The 25,551-nt window shown below is 40.4% G+C and overlaps 2 protein-coding genes across 4 annotated transcripts; both read right to left on the bottom strand.

Moving 5' to 3' along the window:
- Positions 1-341: 341 nt before the first annotated feature.
- LOC147136301 (immunoglobulin-like domain-containing receptor 2) lies at positions 342-19,318 on the bottom strand. 3 transcript variants are annotated; one of them, XM_086051767.1, is made up of 10 exons: positions 19,151-19,318; positions 15,963-16,295; positions 14,305-14,424; positions 10,209-10,265; positions 6,409-6,555; positions 6,141-6,323; positions 3,779-3,895; positions 3,380-3,581; positions 2,408-3,023; positions 342-652 (listed from the first exon to the last, which is right to left on the bottom strand). In XM_086051767.1, the coding sequence occupies exons 1-10, from the start codon at positions 19,191-19,193 to the stop codon at positions 617-619; spliced, it is 1,854 nt and encodes a 617-aa protein (XP_085907893.1). In that variant the 5' UTR covers positions 19,194-19,318; the 3' UTR covers positions 342-616. The 3 variants fall into 3 exon arrangements, with proteins under 3 accessions (XP_085907893.1, XP_085907895.1, XP_085907894.1); XM_086051769.1 differs by lacking the exon at positions 3,779-3,895; XM_086051768.1 differs by lacking the exon at positions 10,209-10,265.
- Positions 19,319-20,843: 1,525 nt separating this feature from the next.
- Positions 20,844-25,155, bottom strand: LOC147136300 (cell surface A33 antigen-like). Its single transcript, XM_086052150.1, has 7 exons — positions 25,104-25,155; positions 24,623-24,789; positions 23,566-23,779; positions 23,312-23,476; positions 22,717-22,833; positions 21,590-21,713; positions 20,844-21,477 (listed from the first exon to the last, which is right to left on the bottom strand). The coding sequence occupies exons 1-7, from the start codon at positions 25,153-25,155 to the stop codon at positions 20,844-20,846; spliced, it is 1,473 nt and encodes a 490-aa protein (XP_085908276.1).
- Between the last annotated feature and the right edge of the window lie 396 nt (positions 25,156-25,551).

The raw sequence follows: 25,551 nt of genomic DNA, 5'->3' as shown, positions 1-25,551 counted from the left end.
GCTCTTCTACGTTAAAAAAATTAATTCCCCCATATTCGCAGACAATGGGCTGAAACCTGTCAAAAAAAACCCCTCCAAAAAACACTGTCAAACTGTTTTGTTTTTGGGCTTTAAGGTTTCTACCCAATGTCTATGGGAGGAAAATCACTTTTTTGGGGAGTGTGGGTTTAACTTAAAATAACTCTTTTACTTTTAATTAAAAAAAAAAACAACCAATATTACCTTTTTGTGACAAAAACATGCAACCAAATGGTGTTTTTGAATAAAAAATAAAACTCAAAGGTTATGTAGTGATACTAGCCACTACCAAGCGGCATGACAAAAACATGACAACATTTCTTTACAGTGTTTTGTTTTTTATTTGAAGAGTGCAAATAACTTCTGCAGAACAATTGCAAGTTTCAGTGTTTACAAACAGGAAGATATGTATCTACATTAATTACAACAGACACAAATACAAAACAAACCTGAGATGCACTGTTGCAACCATAAACCTGTAGCATCCAAAGGTGAGGCACTGGCAAAGTCCTTCCAGTCTATCAAGTCATTAATCTGGCGCATACTGTCTGGTGGAAAGGATGCAGTTAGATCCAACAGGACGGGTGTGAAACTATGGTCACACTATGAGAGTGTCCCTGCTCAGTGTTGTGCTCTGTCGAGGAAATACAGTAAGAAAGCCACGTGTTAGAGACCATGCATCCATGCTGGAGACAGAAGGCAGAAGTAGCCAAAAGCAAGAGACTGGGTTAATAGCAGGTCATTGAAAAATACTGTCTGGATGTTTAGTAGGTGACGCAAGCAATGGCAACATCTGAATCACTGTGACCCAAAAATAAAGCTAAATTATATTATTACTATGCGTGAAAGCTGAGAGATGCTGAAATGGAGGAATAGAGCAGCCTCATACTGTATCACAGCACATGCCTCCATGCCATGCAAATAAAAGGCCAGTATTGTCATTCCAAGGACTAGGGGTCAGATGGCCCTGGCCTTCTGCTGAAGCTTTCTGCTTTTTTGACAGGAAGAGCAAAAATGTAAATTATATGGACAAAAGTATAAGGACACGTGGTCATTCCACTTCAGCCATGTGAAAATGGAAAATAATGGAAAAAAAATATGTGTGGATTTTCCCACTTTTCTCTCTGTTCTAGTTCATCCCAACTACGCAGTAAATTTCGTAATTTGACTCTAAAAAGACCATATTTGGCCCCAGGCTAAACAGAGTAAAATTTACACTTGGAAGAGAATAATACTTATAATAATATAAGAATAATAATTTTACACAGAAAAACATTTATAGAGTTACTTGAAAAAAAACGATTAAAGCTTTTTCACTCAGAAATTCGAAGTCAATTTTACAAGGAGTCTTTTTTAGTCAATTTTACTTGCATTGTATTAGTTTATTTAAAAAAAAGTAACACAAGGGTTGAGGAACGTACCAACAAACTTCAGTTTGGGAGATGGCCACCCTACCACCTGAGTCATTGTGCTCCTGATGTGACTTTTGTAAATCACTGATGTCAGGCGGAATACATGTACCTCCAAAAGGAGTCAGGATGGGGTGGCGTGGGGTCTCCTTTTGGAGACACCAGTAATTTACTAACTCACAGTAGTGCCACATGGCTCATGTGGTAGAGTGGCCACAAAGTTGTGTGAACCCTAGTCGCTGCCCATACATAATAGTTCAGTTTTTTTTGTTTGATTAAATCCTCCTTTCATTTAGAAATAATACACATGGGCCACATGGGCCAGAGCTGAGATTCAAATCTTGAAGCTCTCTACTGTGGTACCACTGTATAGTGTAAAACAGTGTTTCAAACTTTTTTGAGTCAAGGCACATTTATTTTATTGAGAAAATCCCGCGGCACATGACCAGCTGAAATAGTGGGAAAAAATCTTATTTTAACAATATAAGTGTTATATTGTTTATATAAGCATTGTTTTAACATTGAAGAATGATGTTATATTATAACGTCTTGAATAGGGATTAAATAAACACAAAGAAAAAAGTATTTTATAATGTTTCATATTGATACTTACTCAGTGTGAAACATGGGCCTGTTTGGATAAACATGCGTCACTAATTCGCTTGTCTCTAAACAAAGACAATTAGCTACCTGCTGCTGCCACCTGCTGGCATAGAAGAGTACTACAATGTAGTAAAGGCATGCTTAAACTGCCAGGCGCTAGACCGCATAGGCACACAAATTAAATAATTTCCCACGGCACACCTGACAATATCTCGCGGCACACTGGCACAGTTTGAAAAACACTGCTGTAAAAAACTATTAAAATATATCGCGGAAAAAAAAAAAAGCAACGTAGCTGCGGTGTGAACAATGGGCCACGATGTAAAGGGAGAACGCTGTGGACTGGATGTCATTTTCTGTTGCTACAAATAACTCACCAAGTTGCGTCTCCTGTCTTTCTCCTGTGGTGGGAGGGACATCCCCTGCTGGGGCCGCACGTGCGAGAACGACCTCATGGCAGGCTCTGAGGGGTCAAACCGCTCTGTTCTCACAGATTCTCTGGTACGGTACCAGCGCTCCGCCTCGCACTCGGAGTATGGAGGCAAAGGGTCATCCTCTTCTGGACGGTTGCTAGGGGAGCGGCTGTAGTAGCTGTTGCCACCCTTGCCTCTGGAGCTGCCTTTGGAGGGAGTGTCACTGTCCTCATCCCGCCTTGCGCCGCCGCCTCCGTCACCCCTCGCTTTACTCTCCATCACGTGGGTGAGGAAAGCGGCATCGTAGTCCCCGTAGCGGGGCGGTCGGGAGGCGAGTTCGCCGTCCCATGTGCCCCTTCTCTTCTGCGGTAAAGGCAAGGGGCTGCCACGATCCCAGCCGTCGTCTTCATCTCGATAGCGGCGTCTCGGAGGAGGGCTGTAATCCCGTAGATCTGGAGGCTCGGCCCGACGGCTACGGGAATCGTACGACCGCGCAAACTCCTCCAGCTCATCAAGTGAGCCAGTGCGGCCCCTCCTGCTCAAAGTCTTTCTCTGGATGTGCTCCGAGCGAGCGTTCCACCTGTGGGAATGGACGGGACACGATGTGGTCACATGTATCGAAACATTGCCTTTGAGTGTTTTGTTTGATTTGGGCGCATTTGTTTTCCTTCATCTTTTTGCAGAACTATGCCAAAAGATGCGCCGAGGACGTCAGCATAATAGCTCAGATGAGTAAGCGTGAGCAGCATTTGTCCTTCTTTTTCGTTGGCTTCTTCACATTTCAAAGACGACAATGCCATCGTGCATGCCATCATGCAAAATACATCAATCTACTCTACAAAATTGACCAAATTCTTAAGAATGAATGCATTGTATGGTTACTATGCCAATTCCAATTTTCTAAATTCCTCCGTAGGCAGAGCGAACAAAACGCACCTCCTGTCCAGTTCATCGTCAGAATAGTTGTCTCGTTCCCGCCTGTGTCTTCTGCTCTGTGCGCGCGGAACCGCTCTCAGTGTTGACTGATCGTCAGCGTCGGCGATGGGCGGCAGCGCTTTCATCTGGACGGTGTGGTAGGTGTGTCTGAAATCTGCATTTACTCCCTCATGGAGAGAGCTGAGTTCTGACAGGCTACTGGCTGTTTGGACACACATATCTCGACATTCAATGATGCAAATAATACTAGTATACAATTTCACGTTATGAAATAAATAGGATGATTGAAATGGAAACCAGCACAACCTAATTTACACAAATCGCGCAAGACACAAATTCACAGCCACAAATCCACTACGCTACAGATTAAACACAATCGTCTAATCTACACTGCCTTACGTTGGAGTGTAGCCATCTTGGCAGTGGGAACCTGAGCCAGATCATTTTCTATGCGGTACAGAAGTTTCATAGAGCCCCTGCGGTCCGGCATGGCTTTCAGGCGAAAATCACTGCGGACTGTGGATAACACAGTAACACACTCATACATATACAGCGCCCTCCATAATTATTGGCTCCCTGGTTAAGATGCTTTATTGAGCTTCTAATAAATTCGGTGTTTTTCTAAATAATATAGGATCAAATAAAAAATGAAAATCCACAATTATCAGCACCCCTTTGTACAATCACCTAATCTTCTCCTATAATGTTCTACAAGGTGGGAAAATAGACAGAGGGATCTTTAAGCCTCTTTTTGCGCAATCCATCTAAAACATCCAACAACCTGGGTCCTCTCCTCTGCACTCTTCCCTTTAGCCCCCTCCACATGTTTTCAATGAGGTTGAGATCTGAGATGGCCATGGGAGGAGCTTGATTCTGTCTACAATTCTCAGTATGGGATTATAATTCTGCAATAAAAATGGAATTAATTTTAAAGAGGGGAAATCAACCCAAACATATTTTTTCAAGAATATGTTCTATGCAAGCCCACTAGTTGAAACAAGGCATTCTGATTAATATTACGTTGGTGGGATATGAGTGAAGTAGCAAAATCCACCCCTTTTTAGACATCTGTGGGGGCGGCCATTTTGTCATTTCCGTTGACTGAAAATGACATCACAACTGCTCAGCGCTCAGGTAACATCCAATCACGGCTCAACGTCAGAAAACAGGTCAGCCGTGATTGGTCTTTACCTGAGCCCTGAGCAGTTGTGATGTCATTTTCAGTCGACGGAAGTGACAAAATGGCCGCCCCCAGAGATGGCTAAATACGGGTGGATTGCCTCTTGTTCCACAAACGCAATATTTACCAGAATGCCTTGTTTCAACTAGTGGGCTTGCATAGAACATATTCTTGAAAAAATATGTTTGGGTTGACTTCCACTTTAAGGCTTTTAACACATCTTAAGCAGGGGTGCCAATGATTATAGAGGGCACTGTGTACACATAGACATGCAAGGACTGGACACGCATACGCTCACAGGTCACTACATTAGGTACACCTGCATATTCAGTTCTCATGTGGCTCAAGATTGTGCGGGTGTTCCTAAGGAAATGGTTATTGGGTGTGTAGACTTATGGGTATTATCCATCCATCCATTATCTGTACCGCTTCTCCTCACAAGGGTCGCGGGGCATGCTGGAGCCTATCCCAGCTGTCTTTGGGCAGTAGGCGGGGGACACCCTGATCCGGTTGCCAGCCAATCGCAGGGCACACAGAGACAAACATCCGCACTCACAATCACACCTAGGGGCAATTTAGAGTCTCCAATCAACTTACCATGCATGTTTTTGGAATGTGGGAGGAAACCGGAGTGCCCGGAGAAAACCCACGCAGGCACGGGGAGAACATGCAAACTCCACACAGGGAGGCCGGAGCCGGGATCGAACCCACGACCTCTGAACTGTGAGGCGGACGTGCTAACCAGTCGACCACCGTGCCGCCACTTATGGGTATTAAATTCATGCAAACACATGTTAGAAGTAGACCACAACAAAAACATACTTCAGTACGGTGCAAAATTCTTGGGCCACTATTTCTAGCTTTGTGATTTTAATTATCTTTTTTTACAATAGCTATATAGACATAGTATAGTCATTTTTAGACACAATAAAAGGGTATAGTCTAAAGCAGCGATTCTCAACCAGTGTGCTGTGAGAAATAATCAGGTGTGCCGCGGGAAATTATCCAATGTCAATTATTTTGACAAAAAATATGTATTTTCTAATTGTTTTGTTAATTCATTTATGCCAACCACATATAGTAACAGGCAAAACAATAAAATGTTGATCCACTAACAGAAGGTACATAATGACGCTGTATAGCCACTTTTTATGAATCGTTTTGCTAAGTGGTGTGCCGTGAGATTCTTTTCCGATGTGAGATATGTGCCTTGGCTCAATAAAGGTTGAGAAACACTGGTGTCGAGTATTACAGTATTATGACAGGCAGGTTTAAACAATGGCTCCAAAGGGAGGGGAGTGTGCGATAAATGCTTTATCTTATCGACGTTTGGGAGTTTTCAGATTGTTAATCTATTTTTTGTATTATCGGATAATGATTTGCTGTGTTTTTAAAATGTCCCTCTCTGTATGTTCGTTGGTAACTCATAATTGCAAAAACAACACCACCAGTGGCCTAACACTTTTGCACTGTACTGCATATGGAAGCGCATCAGAGATTAAATAATAATAATAATAATAATAATGAAAGTGTTAGCTGACTGTTTTTCATGTTTTTGTGTTATGTTTTTATGACATTCACCTCCAGCCAGGTTATTCTCCACTGGAGGGATCGAGGCCATTGAGGGGAGAGAGGCAATAGTGGTGAGCTTTGGCTCCATGTGCGATGAAGGGGCAAGCGGCACCACAGTGGGCACACCAGGAATGTAGTAGGGATACATTTGCATCTGAGCGGGCGCCTTCGCCTTCTTGCCGGCCTCGTATACTGCAAGAGGAACAAGCGCTTGAAAAACTTTTGAGTGTCAGTGAAGTCAAAGGGCTGTTTGAGATGATGACATGAAATTACGTACAGTGTCGCGGGCAGCAGCAAGTGTCGGGGCAGCAGCAGCACCTCACGTAGCAGCAGCAGGAGTGTGGGCAACATTGGCACCAGCAGATGGCCATCAGCAGCAGGAACAAGATGCTGCCCACAGCCACGCAACCTACGAATGCCCACTCTGTAATGCAGACAAAGGAAAAGCATTCGAAAGATTGACAGTCTTGACGTGTGCTGTACAGAGTGTATAATGCAACAATTTGGGATGCTTTATCTGTAAATGAATGAGCAATATCCATCCTGTGATACCTGCTCAAGTTTGCAAGGTTCGCCATCCCACTGAGTGACACGACCGAATGCCACTGAAGTGTCACTTAGTGTGAGTGGTTCTGCCACTAGTTTTCACGAGTGGCCAACCATTGGCCATTTTGCTGCAATTAGTAAGTTTTTGTGTTCATTTATCTATCTAATTTTATGTTGAAGAGCCTCAGCAGAAGTTTTTTATTTATTTATTTATTTTTTTACAAAATATTGCTATTTATTTTGTTATATCATTTTAGTTTGTCAATATTTATTGATTACAGCATTGCACAAACTGTAACTTTCCAGTTTACATGCATTTCCATCAGTTTAATCAAATATAATGGAAATGAATTAATCTCTTTCTTCTGACAAATAATGTTTTTAAAAAATTGCAAGTGAACCTTTACTCAGTGCGATAAAAATGTGTGTTGTGAAAAAGTGAATCAAAACAGCTTAATTAATGATGCCTCAATAATCGTTTTATAATTGAATCATAGTCCCTAAATCGTAATCGAATCGTGAAGCGCCCAAAGATTCCCACCTCTAGTGCTAACACCAGAATACTTACACGGATGCCTTTTTGCTGTCGATTTATTGTGCACTCTCCGTAAATAAATAAATAAATAAAATCTTGGTGCCAGCTGGTACTAGTTAGCCTTAATGACAACATGAGTAGCCTACATGTCTGTTCTAAAAAATAGCTCACCGGTGATTAATTAAAACAGAAGAAGTGGTAATATTCATTTTCATTTATTTACAGTGAATAATCCATCCATCCATTATCTGTACCGCTTCTCCTCACAAGGGTGGCGGGGCGTGCTGGAGCCTATCCCAGCTGTCTTTGGGCAGTAGGCGGGGGACACCCTGAACTGGTTGCCAGCCAATCGCAGGGCACACAGAGACAAACGTCCGCACTCACAATCACACCTAAGGGCAATTTAGAGTATCCAATCAACTTACCATGCATGTTTTTTGGAATGTGGGAGGAAACCGGAATGCCCGGAGAAAACCCACGCAGGCACGGGGAGAACGTGCAAACTCCACACAGGGAGGCCGGAGCCGGGATCGAACCCGCGACCTCTGAACTGTGAGGCGGACGTGCTAACCAGTCGACCACCGTGCCGCCTACAGTGAATATTAAGTTTAAAAATAATATAGATTGTGCTCAATGGAGGGGGGAAAAATGCCTAGTGTCGTATTATACTACAGTATATTCATGCATCGTATCTTATCACACTATGCTGTATCGGTTTGTACAATATCGCACTGTATTGTATTGCATCGTTTCATATCGAATTGTCACATTGTAGTTTATTATTAGTAGTAAGTACTTCTTGTATTGTACTGTTGTATTGTATCACACTATATTGTATTGTATCGTGCTGTACCATAGCCTATTGTGTCAGAACACTGTAGCTATCGCATTGTACCTTGACACCATAAATTAGACTCGCTGGTGTCTGTGCATGACATTGGCAGGTAAACTGCAACATCTCCCACTTTGGATGATGTAGTCGGCCGTGTGACGTGGGCAATTGGAGACCGCATTCCACCCCCAACGTGTGTCTGTGTCTATCTTGCCATATTGGTTCATAGGGTACTATATATTTACCGTACCTCCTTGTGTCGTCTCATGCTATACCACATCACATCACATTTTTTTTGTACGGTATTGCATCATATCATACTGTACTGCATCGTGACATATTGTACTGTTCCACATTGGCTCATATTGTACTGTGCCACATCGTGTCTTATCATACTGTACTGTGTCATCTCATACAGAATATGTAATTGTTTCCTCTCATATTGTACTGCTTTGTGTCGTATCATGCCATATTGTTTCGTACTGTACCATATTTTGTTTTATCGTACTGTATTATATCTTATTGTATTGTATGCACCACATTGTTCCATTCCACATGGTATTCTAATGGATTGTGTCATTTGTATCATACTATACTGTATTACGTCATATCATGTTATTACTTAGAGGGACATCGCGGGCTGACCATGTGATCGGAATTCAGGGCCAATCAAATGAAACAATAAAAGCTTAGCACATTTCAGAGTTTTTTGGGGGTATTTTTTAGTACTGGTGACTGTAACAGAGCCACACACACACGTATGTCTGGCTTTGCTCTCCTGCATGCTGAAGCAAGTGGGTGGCGCCTATATCCCCATAAACGCACTCTATCATGGCATATCGTGCTACATTATAACTTCTAACACTGCACAGCATCTTAGGACCTACTTCATCGTGTCTCACTGGATCATATCGTGTTGTCTAGAACTATCATATCATGTCGTACCACATTTCATCATATTGCTGTACAAGTACAGTCTTAGATATTACATCTTGAGGTGTCCCGTCATTATTGTATCACACTATACGGCATTGTATTGTGACATGCCTCATCGTACAACACCGCGTCATGTCATAATGTGCTTTGGCATCTCTCAACTTCCTGCAACTTCAAACTAGAAGTGGACTCGAAAAAAAAATCTGATATGATATCTCATATAATACAAAATTATATGTGATATATAATATGACATGATATGATATATAATATTATATCATATTATATATGATATGCTATACGACATATCGCCGCTGTCCTGTGAAAAACACTTATGTCCAATTTTGGAAACATTTAAAATTTTCAATGATGTCTGTAACGCGGAAACACTAGTCACGTAAAAATAAGAACATTGAAAAAAATGGGCATAAGTGTTTTTCACATGACAGCGACGATATGATATATGATATATGATATGATATATGATGCGATACGATGATATTATATTATGATACGAACAATCTGGCATATGGAACCATATTTGATTGGCATACACTGCCAACTCTGACTTAACATTTAAAGGATTATCATAGTGTGTCCTATCATCATCATTGTTGTCTTTTCTTTGGTCCCTTAACAAGGTTTCTTCATTTTTCCCTATATGGGGTTTTTGAGTTTATCCTTGCCCAGTTGGGGGTGGGGGGGGGGGGTAGTTAGATCAGGGGATGTCAGTATAACTGTCATCTGTTTGTGAAATCCCTTGAGAATCTTTGGTGATTAAAACAAAGTTTGGCCACGCATCTTGCACAAAGTTTGGCCACGCATCTTGCACATAGGTTCGTATTTACAAATGGACACAAACACAAATGTAGGACGACAAACAAATTCATGAGCTGATATTTTTCAGAGCTGGTCCGTGCAAAAGAATTCAAAGAATAGACGAAATTTAAGTCTTTCACATGGAGGTTTGAGCATGAAGAAAGTGGATTTGACAGGAAAAAAAAAGAAAACCACTGATTTAGTGAACATTTCCAGACAACTACAGGGAACTCCTATTTATCATCCTGATGCATGCAGAATCAAAGGAACTTAGACAAGCACTCTTTCAAACACATTATTGTCAAATATCTGTTGAAATAAATTGTCCAGTGAGAGTAAAGAGTAAAAAAGGATGTAATGCAGTAAAGGTGGCTAAGCATAGAGCTGAGGAAAAGTGATGAAAATGTACCTGGCATAATCTCCACATCAAACTCAGGTAGGATATCGGCCTGCTCAGATGTCCTGCCTGTAGAGAGACGGAGATAAGCGGGGAAGGTCCGCAGAGGGAGCAGGAAGCAAGAGAGGAAGTCAGGTAAGATCAGGCCAAATTGGTAACTATTGCTAAATTATTGGTCAGCGGTCGCGCATCGTTAAGTATTTTTAAGAAATTACCAATAATACACCAGCATCACTGAAAAGCACTGTTTAATGTTTCAGTCGCGTACACTCAAAAATAAAACTTTGAATCATGTACCATGAAAACAAATGACATTCAACTTCAGTCGCATTGTTTGAAACAGGCTAATTCTTAAATCAGCACAGATTTTATTTATTTGTTTTTTTTTCTTCTTTTTAAAATTTTAGCTCCAGATCATCTTCCTGAAACCTTTATTGTTTATCATATCTCGGCAAAATATGATAATACAAATACTGTGCATATGAATACTTTAATGTTGTAAAGTGGCACTGTTGCTGAAGATGCCGAATTTATTTGATGTTTGAAGATGTACCAGTGAATAATGGAAAAAGTCTGAACAATTTTGTTTGATTGTATTTGGCCATGCCCTGCGATTGGCTGGCAACCAATTTAGGGTGTCCCCCGCCTACTGCCTGAAGACAGCTGGGATAGGCTCCAGCATGCCTGCGACCCTTGTGAGGATAAGCGGTATAGATAATGGAAGGATGGATGTATTTCGCCATTATAACATCATTTTGTGAATACAATTAGCTGATTTTGGGGCTTAGACTATTAGGTCCCGCATGAGCATAATATTGAAATCGGCCTCCACAGAAAGTCTTTCCTAACATCTAGCCCTTGTCTTTCTAAATGAGCTCCTCAGATTGTTGTTAATTGCTTAGCTAACATTTGTGATACTACGTAGGTTTCCCCAAAAAGTTCTGAGAAAGTAGTGGTAAATAGAAACAGCTGTCCCACAGGAAGGTTTTTCCACTTTTTGTCTACAGTGAATCTGATTACTAATAAATAAATCAGGGATGGGCAACTTAAATGCTTGAGGGGGGCTCAATTTTTCATCAGTGCTACTCCGGGGGCCACATTGGACAACACACTTCCTTTCAAAAATTGCTATTTTAAATACAGACAAAATACATGCATATGTGCAAAATACATGCTCTTAATATATTTCATTTTTGATACTAAATTTCATCTGAGGAATACCTGCGTGAAGGGACAAAAGGTGGGCCTGTGTACTGTTAACTGGGGCACAGTTTACATTTACATTTGCCGTGGGAAAAAATCTAACAAGGGTCCTACTTATAAGCATTACAGTATCACTATTGTGCTTGACATACAGATTTAAAAAGAAAAACTAGGATGCAAAGATGTTAGCCACCAACTACGGAGCAACAAGAAAAAAAGTGTGTTCACCCTCTGATAAAACATAACTCTGGCCAGCCATGCACATACCACAAGACTTCATAACACACAAAGAGGAAGAGTGGAGGAGTTACCTGGAGGAGGGGCTAAGAATTTAGGCAATAGAGGAGAATGTGAGCAGAGTTGGCAAGGCAGAAGGGATGAATGTCAAAGAAAAATGTACCCAAAAGAAAAATGCTTAAATACTACAACACTACTACTACTACTACATGCTAAATACTTACATTTTGAACATACAGAATGTAGCTGGAACCAGGCAAATCAGTGAGGCATGCATGACTATATATTGTCAAATAAAATTATGTCAAATAAAAGTTTTTTTTTTTTTCAGAGAGGAAAATAAAAATTGAACCGAACAATGAGTTTATTATATTAATTACAATTTTCATTTCAGGCGTAGAATTGCATTATCTGTTCACCTGAGGATGTATGCAATTTTACCGAAATAAGTTCATTGCATTTGTTACACATGCTGTAGTCATTGATCCAGCAAATTTGTGATCGGATGATTGTATCTTTCGGGTATCTGTAGCACAAGGTTGGTGGCGAGACATGTCAGCATTCTGTACGGTGAGGTGTGACCTATGTAATATATAAAAAAAATTAAATAAAAAAAATAAAAAATAAAATATATATATATGTATGTTGATGTGATAGAACATATTATTTTGCATATAATTTGAATGAATAATGGGTTTTTAAAATGAATGAACATTGAAAAAATCAACGCTTTTTACACACAGTCTCTTTAAGGCCAATATCTTCGGAAAGTGACAATTATGTGGACAAATGTATTGTACCAATGAGACCATGAAAGACTTATAAAAGCTAGGAAAGAAGTGTCCTGACTGCTCAGTACAATATTGGTAATAAATGTACACCAGATAAACTGGTATGGAAATCATTAATGGGTTCCTTTCTACCAGTTAAATAACGCAACAAGAGGACGTTGCTATGGTCACAACTAAGTTCAAGCCTACTCGTTTTGATAGTCATCTGATTAGTTCTCAAAAGGTGAGCACACAATTACACAAGCAACAGCGTCAAGACTCAAGCTACACCGCATTTTTGTCTTGCACTTTATACTCGCTCCACATCATCACGAGCCATCCATAACACACCCCGAAGATTCTTGAAAACAAAGCCTGTTGGCATGGTGACAGTTTTTTCAGTGTGGAAACCACTACATTTCTCCGTTGCTTTCGTTCTTTAAACTGAGGTACCTGCACTTTTGCTTGGGGATAGGCAAATTAAACGGCAATAAATGGTACCTTAGCTTAGCTTTCGGACAATTCAAAGCTCTGATACAACTGTGATGTATCATGACTTCATTTTTACATCCATGCATGTATAAAGGTTTTCTATTAGAACAAAAAGTGTATTTTTTGGAGAAATTAGTCCTGATTTTTACATAACAAGTGTCTTTTCCAGAATCAAAGGCCATTTATAATGTAATATTAGGAGAATAAAATTGTATTTTTGAAATTCACTTGTCACGAGATGACTCCCTTCCATCATTAAAAGTTTGACTTTAATATTATGACCTTATTTTTGGATAAAAAAACTAATTTAGTTTGGTGAGATTATGACTACTTATTTCTAAATAGGTGCCTTGTTCTTGTAGAGAACACAGTTTTGGGGGGACAAAATACTATTTATTCTAATACCAGTACAACATTAGCCTCTAAAATTAAAAAATATGAATTTATTAAAATAACATCACTTTGTTGTTTGAAAATTACCAACTTTTTAACGCCTATGCCATTTTGCGGTAGTTTTGTTTATTTGGCATTAGGATTTTGAGAGTGTCCATGGAAAAACATCCCCCCTGTAAGGGGTCCTTGTACCAAATAAGTTTCAGAGCCCCTGTTAATGACTGAGTAGGGTGAATGTCTGCATATCATTGTGTTTGTCAAAGTAACTTGCACCCAATGGTTCCGTTCAGTAAATGGTGAGGAGGGAAGGAAATAAAGGTCAGTCATGGAGAATCAGGAGCATGCAAAGAGTCATTTGGTGGTCTCTGGAAGCTTTTTAATGTTCTGCTTGAAATGCCGAGATGTATGCTACATTTACTGGTTACAACATGACAGTTGAAAAGACAGAGGGGCACATTTGCAACCTATAATAATAATAAACATCGTTTAAAGTGAAAGTCAACCCAAACATATTTTTTTCAAGAATATGTTCTATGCAAGCCCACTAGTTGAAACACAGGCATTCTGATATATTTTTGTTTTTTGGAATAAGTGTTAATCCACTCGTTTTTAGCCATCTCTGGGGGTGGCCATTTTGTCTTCTGTCGACTGAAAATGACATCACAACTGCTCCCGACGACCAATCACTGATTCAGGTTCAGAAAACAGGTCAGCCGTGATTGGTCGTTCTGAGCAGTTGTGATGTCACTTTTAGTCGACAGAAGACAAAATGGCCGCCACCACAGATAACTAAAAACGAGTGCATTTTGCTACATAACTTAACAAACACAAAATTAATCAGAATGCCGTATTCCAACTAGTGGGCCTGCTGGGAACAAATTCTTGAAAAAAATGTTTGGGTTGACTTCCGCTTTAATAACTATCAATCAAAATTGAACGTTATCATCGCTGTCATTTGATGCAAGTGTTGGTGTATCTAATAAAGTGTGCAGCTAATGAAGCGTTTTTCATACCTAGCACCAGTAACTCCAGCTGGCCCTCATCCGTGCCTTCCAGGTCGTCAGCGACAACGACTTTGCAGAAATACACTCCGCTGTCGCCCCACTGTACCTGGCCAATGCGCAGGTCTGCTTCTGCGCGAAAATGAGAAACTAGGTTTTATGAACTGATTGACTGTCATACATTAAATATGTATGAGGTTATAATCATAATTTACTTTATCACCAAAGCATATCAGCAAAGCGCTACATTTACTCCGTTAGATTTACTCAAGTAACTTTTGGGAAAATTTGAACTTGTCAGAGTAATTTTGATGCAACATACACAGTTGTCCAGGGCTTAGGTAATGACCGATCATGGCTCAGCTTCAGTGAACCGTGATTGGTCGCCCTGACCAGCTGTGATTCATTTTCAGACGACAAAAGTGACAAACGGGTTGATTTTGCTACTTAACTCATATTCCACAAATGCAATATCAATCAGAAAGCCATGACTAGTGAAGGCGCATAGAACACATTATAACAAATATTTTGGGGGGTGTTGACTTCCGCTTTAAGGTTAGTGCGCCATGCATCACTCCTGTTGAAAGTGGCACACTAGCGTATAATGAGAAGATGTGTGCCTTTTCCTGATAAGGCTTGGTGTTTAAAAAGGGTCCACAGTTGAAAAGAAGTGATAAACGGGGGTTGTATTCACAGGTGGTTTGGGCCTTTTGTGAGGTACATACAAAAGGGATTTAATTTGGGCAGTGATTCCCAAACAGCGTGTCGCGGCAAACTAGTGCGCTGTGACAGATCATCAGGTAAGCCATGGCTTCCCGCAATTATAGCAGCTTTGCATTCAATTAAACAGGCCCAAATTTCACACAGATTAAGTCATTTTGTGAATATATTCAGACGGTATCGTCATTATTATCGATTTAAAGACTTCAAATCAGTGGTGTACAAAAGTATACGTATGGTCCCTTCTGTTCAATATTCCATAGCTCTATAATAATATTGTAGCCCGTTTTTCTAATTAATTAGTTTGTATTCATTTATTCAGTGAAATAATTTAATTTTTTTGTAAACAATACAAAATATTAGAAATATAAAATCCCATTTATTTGAATAAGTGGTTAATTAATGATAATTAAATTCATTATAATTTCTTAAAAATTAACATTATTATTTTACTGTATTTTACTATTAAAACAAGATTTGAAATAAATACAAAATACTTTATAATTTTATTTTACATTTTCATGTTACTAAAAATTGTATTAATAAATTCATCATGATTGCATGAATGTGAGTGTGGATGACTGTGGGTTCATATCCCATATCGTCACTGTCGGACGGTCCAAATTTGGTCCATTTCATATTTGTTCAGGAATCGATGCTTTTGGTCAGTCCCAACGTGGGTCTGTTATTCTTACAAAATATTGACCAATCTAAGGTGTTGAGAATGGCTTGTTTTCTTATAATGCAACGTTAATGGCGAAACAAAAATGCAGTGTTTGGGGTTTTCCTTGAAAGTGATGGTTTTGGAGATGCGAGGATTCCGCCAAACACTCGCTATATGCCATGCGATTGGCTGGCGATCAGTCCAGGGTCTAATGAGGACAAGTGGTATCGAAAACGGATGGATGGAATTCTTAAGACAACGTTAAAAGAGAAATCAATGATATTACTGTTTATGATGGCGATGTCCCTGTTCATGTAGTGCTCCGCCAGCGTCATGGTTAAACCTTGCGCCGAAGCCACCACCCGAACCGTGCGGCCGCTGTCGGCGCAGTCCAGGTGGGACTTGCCGGCCGTCTCCGAGGCCTGCGCACCCAGCAGGCGGTGAGGCAGGTTGAAGGAGTCGCTGGTACGGTCGTGGCAGTAGGACTTGTACCACCACTGCACCACCGGCGCCTGGGTGGAGGACGTCTGGTAGTGACATGGTAGGACCACCGACTGGAAGAGCATGGCGTACTGCTGCTTCTCCGGCACCGTGACGTGCATGCCATCGCACAGGCACACTGACAAAACACATACGAATGAGGTGTTATGGGGGAAAAAAAAAAACTCTTTCGGTGTTCACTGTATTTAAAAAAATTTGAATTTTCATTTTGAGGGGGAGCAAACCTCCATTGAAACCTCAAGTGTCTTTTTTTTTTCCTGGTAAAAAGTCTGAAATCCCTTTCATTTACGTAAAAAAAAGAACTTGCTACAGTATGTGTGTTATGCAATTTCTAGCTATTTCTGGCTATCAAAATAGCTTTCATTGCTCCGTATAAGTTACGCGAACTTACAGCCGTGCACATTCAGCCAATCACAGATGCAACAAGCAGGCCGGCATGTTGTTTGAACAAACACGGAAATCGCTGGAGCCAAACGGCTTTGAGAACGTGCTACTTCACGTGTGCTACTTCGTCACATACTCGGCCCATACACGGCAGATAAAAACTGGACAAACAATGTATGACAAAATAGTCACTGCAGTCTGTGGGCACTTGTACAACACAGCCAGCTTCCAAATAAGAGCCAAAAAGGAGCAGGGGAAGGCTACTTGATGTGTTTTTTGCATTAATGTTAGACAAGGAGATGTTGCAAAACATGTAAACGTTACATGTTACATTTAACGTTTATCAGCGTTTTTGAAAGAATTGTTTTTTCCAATGCATTTTCGCTATGAAGGGGTCAACTGTACAGTAATATACGAGTTGTTTAAATATGTTTATTGCTCCATCTTTTGAGTAAATCGGTGATCGAGTATAACTTTTTTCAAACCAGATCCAAAAACCATGATTGCGTAAAAACTAATAATTAGACTTGAAGCCTCTTTTTCGAAGAATTGTTGACTATTTGCCAAAGTGCTCTTCTATCTCAAGATTGAGCTAGCAAATAAACGGCAGCTGAATAATGGCTCGTATGTTGAAAAACTCTCAAGTCAGGTTCCTTGTATCTAATCTCAAGGCACCACTGTATATACTTTTTGTGACAATTTTGTTTGGTGAGGCGCCCTGAGATTTTTCCAATGTGAAAGAAAGCCTCTTGCACAGTAAAGGTTGGGAAAGACTGGCTTAACCAATCAAGCTAACCACTTTGCACCTGAACATGCAGCCTTGGTAGATAACTTGTCCAGTATAAAAACAAAAGGCAGACGTTCCGTGAATGTGTTGGGGGAGAGGCTGCCAGGGTCAGGAGGGTTAAATTCCAATGTGTGTGCGGGGAGTGGGTGCATTAGGAGGGAGTATATAGAGGCAGGGGGTAGTCATCACAGAGGGAGGGGGTGGATGGAGCGGGCAGACACTTGTGGCCGCGTTCTACCGTGTTAAGTTCAATTGAGGAGGGGCAGGAAATCGCTGTAAACAACTCCTAAAGACGGGAAATAACTGAAAAACGGGAGGGACCGCCTACAAAAGACATACCTGATAGCAAAGTCAGTTTAAAATCTTAACGTGCCGCTTAATCATAAATGCCTCTCCCGCATACGTATTATGATGAGTATGTCGTTTCACAGCCCGGGAGGTGACCGAGCGCCGAAATTCCTCCCACAAGTCTTCGCTTTGTTTCCCATTGTTTGCAAGCTGCACCCCCTTCTCCTGTCCCACTTGAGGACCAGAAAGGGGCAGGAGTTTACTCCCTCTCAACCAATGAGAAGATCAGGCCTGGCCCAGCTGCGCGTGAACAGACCAAGTGACTGCTAAGGATTAATAGTGAACCGTTACATCCCACGAATGCAGTCAGCAAGTGGAAGCACGGAGCAACCTGACCATGTCATTTCAGTATGTTAAGTGAAGTGGTGTTTACAGCAAGGGTTAGACAGCTGCTTTGATAAAAGGTGCAATGAGGCAGATGGCTGTTGTGCTTATACAGTGCTTCAAATCAAGGTTTACAAAATATGGGGTCAGAGTCGGAAATGGGCATTTTCTTTAAACTAGGTGATTTTATTAATTGTGAATCAGGCACATATTTTCTTGCCACATGACTTTTTGAATCATGTTGGTTGTGTTCTTTATGGATGTTACGGCAATACATGACGGGAAAGCCTGTTTTAAACATGTATACCAGTGACAAAGCGGCATGTTTCCTGTCAGTCTTTTCCTTTCCACATTTCCTGCTTTTACTCAGTTGGACATTCCTTTATATTGAATCATTTGTCCAAACCAAAACGTAACACTGATAAGACTCACTATGTAGCTCTATGTTTGATGAAAAAAAAGTACATTGTTTTGTAAATACAAAAACATTCAAATGTGTTAGATGTTTTCAAGGTACAAACAAAAATAATTGTATTGCATCTTCTCATGTTTCATTATGGAGGGCCCTGCCCATTTTAACAGATCATATCAATTAAGCTTGTTTCAAACTTAATACATATTTTAAAGAATATAATAATAAAAAAATCACATAATTTGGAGGGACACGTTTATTATTTTACAGCAAAGATATCGTACAAATATATTTAGTGTGGTTCATCGTGGTGTGCTTATAATCATCAGTTATCATTCTTATGGTTATTTGATGGTTATTACGGTGCAATATAGAAGGGATTATTATTAGGTTGTTGTTATTGGTGTATTGATGCTGAACAATCAGTTCCTCTTCGTTAATAATTAGTAACATAAGCACATAATAACGCAATTACAGGAGTTTATTGTACAGTTAGTTGTCTTTTTATGCGTGCATAAAAGAAGTTGAAATCGGTAAAAAATTAAAAAATAAAAACGCTGATAACGCAAACAAAATCAAAGGATATGACGCAAAGCGCTTTGATACGAAGCATCGTCTGCTGTTGAAGCGGTTCAAAGAGGCTTCAACCTGTTGCGCTGATGTTATAAAGACGTTCTCGTTGAACTAAATCGATATAAAACAAAACAATTGCACTTACCCAATGCTCCTACTAAAACGGCCAAGCGATAGAAATTCATCATTTAGTCCGTTTATTGGTCAGGAGCAGCCGCTTACTCGCATGTCTACCCGCTCGGTAATCGACCGGCTGTTGCTGAGCGAAGGAGGGACTCCGACCACAATCAACTAACGGGACGGACTGTACCACTTCATTACCAGTGGGAGGGGGTAGAACCGTTTCTGTATAGCTCGTCACCCTCCCAGTTAAGTACCACAAGACAATGCAAGTGGTTTGTCATGTTAGAATTTTTTACCTACGTTTCAATAGTCTTACACTGCATGTATGTGCGTGTCAAGCTTGACCGACTTTTTCAGGGGTTTTTTCTGTTTTCAGTAAAAAAAAAAAAAAAAAGGTGTCGCATGCACAAAACATTGCCTAATTTAGACACATTTACGTATTACATTTCCAAATACCATTGCAGGGTAAATTTTTAAATCATTGTTGGATTGGAAGGCTTACAAAGTCATGTCAAACAAATCAAATTACAACTCACTGCATCATTGGAGAATACACATATTTTAATGAATAAGGAAAAATGACAGATCTCATAGTTTTGGAAAAATATGGCAAAGAAAAACTCTTATATCAGAGATGGACAACTGGCGTCCCACAGGCCAGACCCCTTGATTAATTTTCTCCAATATTTTTTTGAAAATAAAATTGGGGGTACATTATAAACATGTTTCCTTGACTCCCGAATACCCACTCGTGTGTGTGTGTGTGGGGTGTGTGTGTGTGGGGTGTGTGTGTGTGTGTGTGTGTGTGTGTGTGTGTGTGTCTTTTTCAATTTTTTTTAATAAAAAAAACATGTCTTTGTTTTTGGAAAATGTACGTTGGAGATTAGCATTTTTTGTAGAATTTCGGGGTTTTACAAAAAAAAAAAATTTTTTCCCCAATGCATTTCAGGGAGCATCAATTATATACACATTTTCATTATTGGCCCAGTCCCTATACCCTGCAAATAGCGAGGGTTCCACTGAATAGTTTTAAGTTGTAAAATCACCTTTCACCACTAGATGGGAGACATGGCTTGGTTGGGCTTGAACCGGGTCTTATACTGCCCTGTACTACAATGTGAATAGGCCTAATAATTTTTTGCTGATTTAGAATTACATGTAGGACAAACATAGTGCCTCAGTAATAAAAAAAACTGGATTGAGTTGATTTTTGTGAAAAAATGCATAAAATGAGTTCTTGTACTTCATGTTGGTGTGCTGTTTAGCAATTTTGTGCCTTCCTTGAATGGTATTTGTTATACAACAGAGCCCTTGATACTGAAAAAAAAATCACAACGTGGTTATTTTGTTGTTTGCTTCAAACCCTTTGTTGTTGAATAGTGGCTGTCTTATACAGTATTGTACATGCATTGAGAAATGTACTGTATTATAAAAAATGAAATATATTAAGAGCACATATTTTGCATGTATGTATTTATATTTTGTCAAGATTTGAATGGCATTTTTGTCATACACCTTTTTGGGAAGCACATGGCCCTATGTGGACCCACAATAGCACTGATGGAAAACTGTGGCCGCTCCATCATTGAAGTTGCCCCTTCCTCACTTAGATTTTAAAACTAGGCATATTGAAAACAAAAATCTACTTTAAAAAATGAAAAAAAACAAAAAACAAAAACACATCCAGTTATTTTTCTTAACATCAAATACATAAGCTAGTGATCATAGGCGTCATTAAGGCGATCACGATTTCCACCGTAGCGGTCGCGCTGATCGTCAAGCCTGTCGCGACTTCCTCTGTAGTCGTTCCGTTCTTCGAGGCGATCTCTACTGCCACCGTAACGATTGCGCTGATCATCAAGTCTATCGTGACTGTAGCGACTGCGCTGGTCATCGAGCCTGTCGCGACTTCCTCTGTAGTCGTTCCGTTCTTCGAGCCTATCGCGACTTCCTCTGTAGTCGTTGCGTTCTTCGAGCCTATCGCGACTTCCTCTGTAGTCGTTCCGTTCTTCTCGGTAATCTTGACTTCCGCCATAGCGATTACGCTGATCTCGATTGTCATGGCGATCATCAAGCCTGTCGCGACTTCCTCTGTACTCATTCATATCAAGGACGTCACGACTACCATGGTATTGATCACGCTGGCTATCCTTGTCTTGCTCATTCATATATCTACTATTATCGGAAACAAAATTATTATCCTCTTCTGGTGTGTGCCCTGCTATGTTGTGACTGTTTTGAGGGACAGCATCTTTGTATTCCGTCTGCTTTATTTCAGCATTAGATTCTTCATCCCGATATTGAGTTCTGGCTGCAGGAGCATCTGAAAATTCAATTTCTTTGGAGGACCTGAGGCATTAAGAACAGAAACAGCAAAGGGTTAAGAATGGATTGGTGGCTCCACCCTAGATATTAACCATCAGTTTCGTATGAGACATATTCAGGACTAAACAGGACATACCTGTCAGCGTTCTTATTCTTTTTAGACCTTTTCTTGTAGCAATAGAAGATGACAATGCCAAGAAGAATAAATCCAGCAATAACACCAGCAATTATACCTGCAGTGGCCCCGAAGTTCATGCTGCCTAGAGTGTGGAAGAAGGACAGACAAGATGTTTTCTTCTCATGTTTTCAAGGCCAAGTCACTAAGGGTGTCTCCATACTGTATGTGCCCTGTGACTCGTGTCCTGATTTTTATTCAATGAAAGTTGAATATTCAATGAATAGTCATTGAAAATCTGAGGGTTAGGGTTCACTGACGGATAACGAATGACGGACCAGCAAAATTTTGTAAAATGCCCACCTCCGGTTGCTGCTAAACAAAAAAGAAATACATGTCAGAAACTTTTATATGGTTTAGAGCAGTGATTCTCAACCAGCGTGCCGCGGAAAATGATCCAATGTCAATTATAATATATTATTTTCCAATATTTTTTTTGTTAATTAATTGATGTATGCCAAGCACGTATAGCAATGGCAAAACAATTAAATGCTTGTCCACTAGAGGTAAAGGTACATTATTTACCTGCATATCCACTTTTTGCAAATCGTTTTGCTAAGTGGTGTGCTGTGAATTTTTTTCCAATGTGAAATATGTACCTTCGCTCAATAAAGGTTGAGAAACAGTGAGAGATAACAAACATCCATCCATTATCAGAACCGTTGATCCTCACGACGGCCGCGGGCATGCTGAAGCCTATCTCAGTTGTCTTTGGGAAATAGGCGGAGTACACCCTGAACTGGTTGCCAGCCAATCGCAGGGCCCACATAGACAAACAACCATTCACATTCACAATCACACCTAGGGACAATTCGGAGTGTTCACTTAAGTTAACAAACATGTTTTTGGAATGTGGGAGGAAACTGGATTACCTGGAGAAAACCCACACATGAGGCTTGGGTGGAGCAAAGAGATAACCAGAGCTGGGCGTTCCGCCTATATGACGGACCGTTCACTGGAAGCAGTGCTTGTTAAAAGTAGGCTAAAATCATGTTCCGGAGGTAACTGTGAAGTGTAGTGACAAGTCACTACACTACAGGACAAGTCTTGGTCTATCACACATAGGTAAGCAAGATGTTGACACTCACCAGGCATCACTGCTAAGGTGAAGTTGCAGCTGTTGGAACCAACTCGATTTGTTGATACGCAGATATAGAATCCGGACGTCTCTCTTGAAATATTAAACAGGGAAAGCGTTCCATCCTCTAAGGTAAAGAATAAGCATGTGGTCAATTTTGTGATCATTCATATCGAGTAAACTGTTGTAGTTGACTTCCAAGATTTAGTGATTTCAATAAAAAATCCCAACGGAAATTACGTGAAGATAAAGATTTTTTCCATCATACAGATTAAATGTTACTAACTCTACAGATGATATTATCTGTAACATTTTAAGGGCAAGACCCTTTCATACACATCAGTATGTTCCAGTTCCATTTCCTGTTCTATGGTTGTCATCACGTTTTTCCTCTTTGCCTTGAATGGTACCCTTCTGTGGTGGTATCAGAACAACTCCAAAAGCAAAGCACACTTGTGGAGTTAAACATTTAGATGTTCACTGTGATGAATCATTTGATCATGTCAGAAGTTTGGTTTGACTTTTGAGGTATATTTTTCCAGTGGTGCCACTTTCGGGGGTGTTTGACTTTGGAGGTTTCACTTGAATTCATCGAGGAAACATACTCTCAGCAGTCTTGGGTGGAAATGGTCTGGGTACATTTTCTACACTGTAGCTCTTCCATTCATAGGTTGGTTTCGGGGAGCCCTCCTGAGACATGCAGGTGAGGGTGACATTGTGCCAATATTCTGCTGTTCCCTGCAGCCTGCACAGAGGCTTGGAGGGAGGAACTAAAACATGAAGACAAAAACATGAAGTCATAAATGATTAGTTGTGTTGGACAGAGCAGTCACCATATAGGCATATGAGTTGTACTTACCCAGCACCAGCAGGGAAGTGGAGGCTGCAGTAGTTCCTTCGTCATCATTTGGTATCTTGACACTGCACTGGAAGTGACGACTGTCCTGTACGGTGAGCTTTGTTAGACGCAGTGTGCTCTGTAGTTTGGCAACATCCACTTCCATGGACGCCCGACCTTCATATGCGGGTGCGATGTCAACTGTGTTGTGTAAAAAATAGGTGGCTACGGGTTCCTGGAAAAAAAAAAAATTGATGAATTCATGCTGTCCAAGGAAGCATGGTGAGCTAGTGGTTACTATGTCTGCCTCACACAACACTGGCATGGAAAAAGGAGTTCAAAACACACAGATTCTCCTAAAATTAATGCAGCATTTAAAAATGTAAAATTGATGCTTGGTAATATGATAAGGCAGCAATGGTTAGTCTGACAGTTGTAAGGTTAAAGCAACACTGTGTCATTTGTCAGTTTTTGTTGAATATGGCGGCGCTATGTGGCCAAAAGCGGTAGTGTTTTGACAAAAATCAACCACATTTCCCATGCGTGCCAGCTGGTAGTGTCGTGAAATCCTGAGCCGTCCTTAGAGCGAAAGGAAGGAGTGAGTATGCCGTAAAGCAATTCAGGACATTTTTATTTTTTTGTGTGCCAGGGTTGATACCATCATCCTCAAAGTTGCTCTGTGCCAGTAAACACGATACAGACCCCCTCAGGGCATGAAGTCCCGTTCAACTACTGTACTTGTAAGTCAATGTTTCATCAAAAAAGTTATGAAAACAATTTATTAAGGTCGATTTCTTGCCCAGTGCTGCTTTAAGAGTTTGAAACTTCTTGTGTGGAATTGTATGTGGGTTAGGGTTAGGGTTGGTCTTAAAACAACACAGCGGTAGAAGTGATTGTTAAGTGTTCAAATTCACACCCAGTCCCACCATTCACATGTGTCATCCCGCCTCCGTTAGGGCTTGAACACTACCTCCGAAGGTGGCAAGGCGACTTGTTGACTATAATATTTAGATAACAGAAAGCACCTAGTTTGACTTTCGTTACAGCTAATGGAACTAGTGCAAAGCCATTGGCTCACCATTGGGTCCTCGACCACATCCGGGTACGCTTCCCATGTGAGAACCAACATGGTGAAGCTGGGATTTGCCGGAATAAAGGAACATGTCAGAGTAATATCTTCTCCACTCGCGACCTCATATTCTTCCTGTGGGATTGAAACCTGCAAACCCCTGCAGGCAGGAAGCACTGCAAAAAAAGCGAAATGCGTATACAAATCATCTGGTATCCCTTGAAATTCATGTACAGAACATGTTTCCCTTAATTGAAATGAAAAATGATTTGTGATTATTGATCACATGATCATCATTGTTCATCAAAAAGGGTGTATGTGTTGTGTCTCCATTTTTGAAGTTTTTGGGTGTCCTCAATACAAAAGCAAATCAACCTGCTTCCGTTTTAAGAGGCAAAGCAATGGATTAATGATTGACACTCATGATCATATAATCAAGGTGTGGTGTGGATTTTAAGAAAATAGCCCAAAATAGACACATAAAGTGTACCTGTTAGTATCAGAAGAAGATTCGTCCATTCAAGTCGTTCCTTTGCTGTCATTGTTAAAATCCAACAGAAAGTATGAGAGTGATGTCCTTGGAAGAAAAGGCTGCCTAACCTTCTCGGTGATCGCTCACTCAGGTGTGGCGTGTTTGACTCTTCCAGGTAATAAGTGAACGGTTATAGGTCACGCGATACCAAACCGCCAATAAGGGTTTCACAGAAACTCTTCCACTAGCAGCACACAGTAATACAGTTGAACCTCTAAAGTGGAACACAATTCGTTCTCTGACATGTTTCATCCAAGTAATTTGTTTTTGGACATAGGGAAACTCTAAGGTAAAGGGCCCACACGTTGCCGTCATAAAATCTTTACAATCAATATAATTTACTGGTGTATTATAATTGTATTTACATTCGAATAAACCTGATAAAGGAAATGTGAATGTAATTAAT

The sequence above is a fragment of the Filicampus tigris genome, chromosome 14 (assembly GCF_054856515.1).
Source record: "Filicampus tigris isolate MCC_2025a chromosome 14, RoL_Ftig_1.0, whole genome shotgun sequence".
NCBI classification, from domain to species: Eukaryota; Metazoa; Chordata; class Actinopteri; order Syngnathiformes; family Syngnathidae; genus Filicampus; species Filicampus tigris.
Note: the sequence above shows the minus strand (reverse complement) of the source record. Positions and strands in the feature narration are given on the sequence as shown.